The sequence below is a fragment of the Penaeus monodon genome, chromosome 32 (genome assembly GCF_015228065.2).
Source record: "Penaeus monodon isolate SGIC_2016 chromosome 32, NSTDA_Pmon_1, whole genome shotgun sequence".
Taxonomy (NCBI): Eukaryota; Metazoa; Arthropoda; class Malacostraca; order Decapoda; family Penaeidae; genus Penaeus; species Penaeus monodon.
This window is the reverse complement of record NC_051417.1, coordinates 26380059-26382678: the sequence shown is the minus strand read 5'-3', so window position 1 is coordinate 26382678 and position 2620 is coordinate 26380059. Positions and strand designations below refer to the sequence as shown.

The following is a 2620-nucleotide window of genomic DNA, read 5'->3' as shown; positions in this document are numbered from 1 at the left end:
CCCTTTAACTTAGAACAGATGTGAAATTATCAATAAACAGGCAATACTAATGAAACTTTTGTATGTATCTATAATATCAGAGTCAGGTTTCTTCAAGATCTTCTACTTCATATGCTCAGGCTGCTTTATGAAGTCCTAACTTTTGTCTTTTCTATTGAGAAGATGGTAATGTTAGCAGAACCATGTTCTAAGTCTAATATACAAGTCTTTTCCCTATTTTATCATATTTGTGTGTGTCACAACATATCAAACTGATATTGTAGGCTATGACAGATACATAGCTGTTCACATACAATGATGCACAAGCACAGACACTGATGAATGCAAAACATGAAGTGTCTATGATTAAATGTTATTTGAAAAATCAAGTGAATTGAAAAGACATTTCAACAATTCCCTTAAAGACAATTAATAACCTAATACACAGCAACTAATTATCCTAGGCAAATTTACTTCCCAACAATCTAAACATGATTGGACATGTTTCCCCACTATAATATCCAAAGCCATCTTCATTCATCTTCTAGCAACTATAGTGATCCAAGTTCTCAAAGTCAACAAATATTTCCTGTTCAACCCAAAGATCTAATACAAAAATAATACCATCATTCACATTTTAACACTGGGGACACAAATAAAATGTTAACACTAAAAATCTGGTTTTACAATTATTTCTTATTTGGAACCACTATATTGATTTTTTTCAATGAATTTTGTAATTCAAATGTTTATTTCATATTATTGTTTTCCTTATAATTTTGAGTCAATTGTATTGTCAGTCAATCCATATTTCACCCCTTAGCATTTATGACAATCCAATAAAGCTTGTGCTAATAAAGGACACCATGCATAATACAATCAATCAGACACTTCATTCATTCCCAATCTTTCTTTGGTCACACAAAGATGCAAATGAAGCTTATTCACTCCACGCCTGACACTTACCTGTTGGTTGCTGTTGGATGATGTTGCCTTGACTGTCCAACTGAATGGGGTAAACCAGTGCCTGTCCATCTGAAGTCTGGATGATCTGTGCTTGCTGGGTTGACCCTCCTCCTTGCACCATGACATGATTTCCACTCTGCTGACAGGGTCAATACTCCATTAAATTCCATGAATTAGATAATCTGATATAGAAATTATATAATTATTATATACATTACAGGCATAAAAACATGTAAATTTCATTACTGTATAAAAAACATCTTTTAATAAAGACTAATACCTGAAGACCTGAGGCAGGTATAACTTGTATCTGTTGTAGCTGTTGACCATTAGCAGATGCAACCTGTATTGAACCAGACCCTCCAACTGTCTGGAGCATAAGCTGCCCACCTGCTGTCTGGATGATGTGTGCCCCCTGTTGATTTTTAAGTGCCATTACTTGGTCTTTCATATAGCTATTTCACAAGGAAAAAAGATGAAAGAAATCATATGTTGTTCATTTTCTAATCTTCATCATTTACTATCATTCCTTAAACGGTGCTTCACTCACCTGAGTTGCAGCCTGCTGAACAGCCTGCATTTTGCTGAGTGTGCTTTTTACCTCTCAACACACTTGTCAACCAGGGAGTTTCTGGTGGATAAAGAGGTTATAATTTATAAGTTGTAAGTTACCAACTAGAGAAAGTTCATCATACTACAGAGAATTTTAAAATTTAGATGTAGATTAATCATAATCACCTTTTACTAATGCTGTCTACATGGTCACATTCTAAAGATCATCATCTTCTATATAAAATTCATGTAGATAACTAATACATCCATTTCTGTCTTTTACAACCATCTGTCTTAGGAGACATAATGGCAATTTCACTTAAAAGTTTATATTGCTTAACAGTTAAGACAGTACAGGAATAGTCAAGGGCTGTATGGTAAGACTTTCTGTATTACTGCACTTGAAAAATATTTATAAGAAAAGGGAAAATCTACAAATATCTTCACATTGATCAGTGAGTAACCTGTATCTACTGTACTATAGCAAGGTCCAACAAACCATCACATTATCAAAACTGGCAAAATCGAGCTTGTAGACCACCCTGGTGATTTACTGTCAAATAAGGAACCAATCTACGCTTGCAAGAATAGATGGAAGATTGTTTACCAAAGCCAAAATGCAGAATGTGCAGTAATTGCTACTACTGTGTTGGAGTTTATAGGTATCCATCACTGGTCTCAATCATACGCTTTAAAGAATGGTGATACAAATCAGTTCTTAACACAATCTTCTTATGCCAAAATCTTCATGTTTGTAGGAAGCTTTATATGTAGCTGCAGGATTGTCAGTTGAAAGAATATCCTTTTCATGTCCTTTTGCATTATTTTGGTATACCACTTTATAGTGGAATTATGCCTTAGTAAACAATTTTGTGCTTCCTTGAATGAATCCCACAATACCTTTAAGCATACGGCCATGACAGTTTCAATTGGCTTTGGTTAGAACACAACCAATATGAATAAAAAAACGTCACTATGGGTGCCTTGCAAATATATACCTTGCTTTTTGTGTTTGATTCTGAACCATGGCACTCAAGTTTGGGTCCTTTACTTGACATGAAAGTTCTATTTGTAATTACAATAATAATGAGCAGTTCTGATAGCAAAATATACATACATAGAA

The 2620-nt window shown here is 34.2% G+C and overlaps 1 protein-coding gene across 1 annotated transcript in view; it reads right to left on the bottom strand.

Annotated features, from left to right (window-relative positions):
- LOC119593773 (nuclear transcription factor Y subunit alpha-like) overlaps positions 1–2620 on the bottom strand; it is a gene marked incomplete at its 3' end in the record, with an annotated part of 4954 nt that overhangs the window by 1159 nt on the left and 1175 nt on the right. Inside the window, 3 exon segments of the mRNA XM_037942794.1 lie at positions 946–1084; positions 1226–1360; positions 1496–1576. Coding sequence (XP_037798722.1) covers positions 946–1084; positions 1226–1360; positions 1496–1525 — 304 coding nt within the window.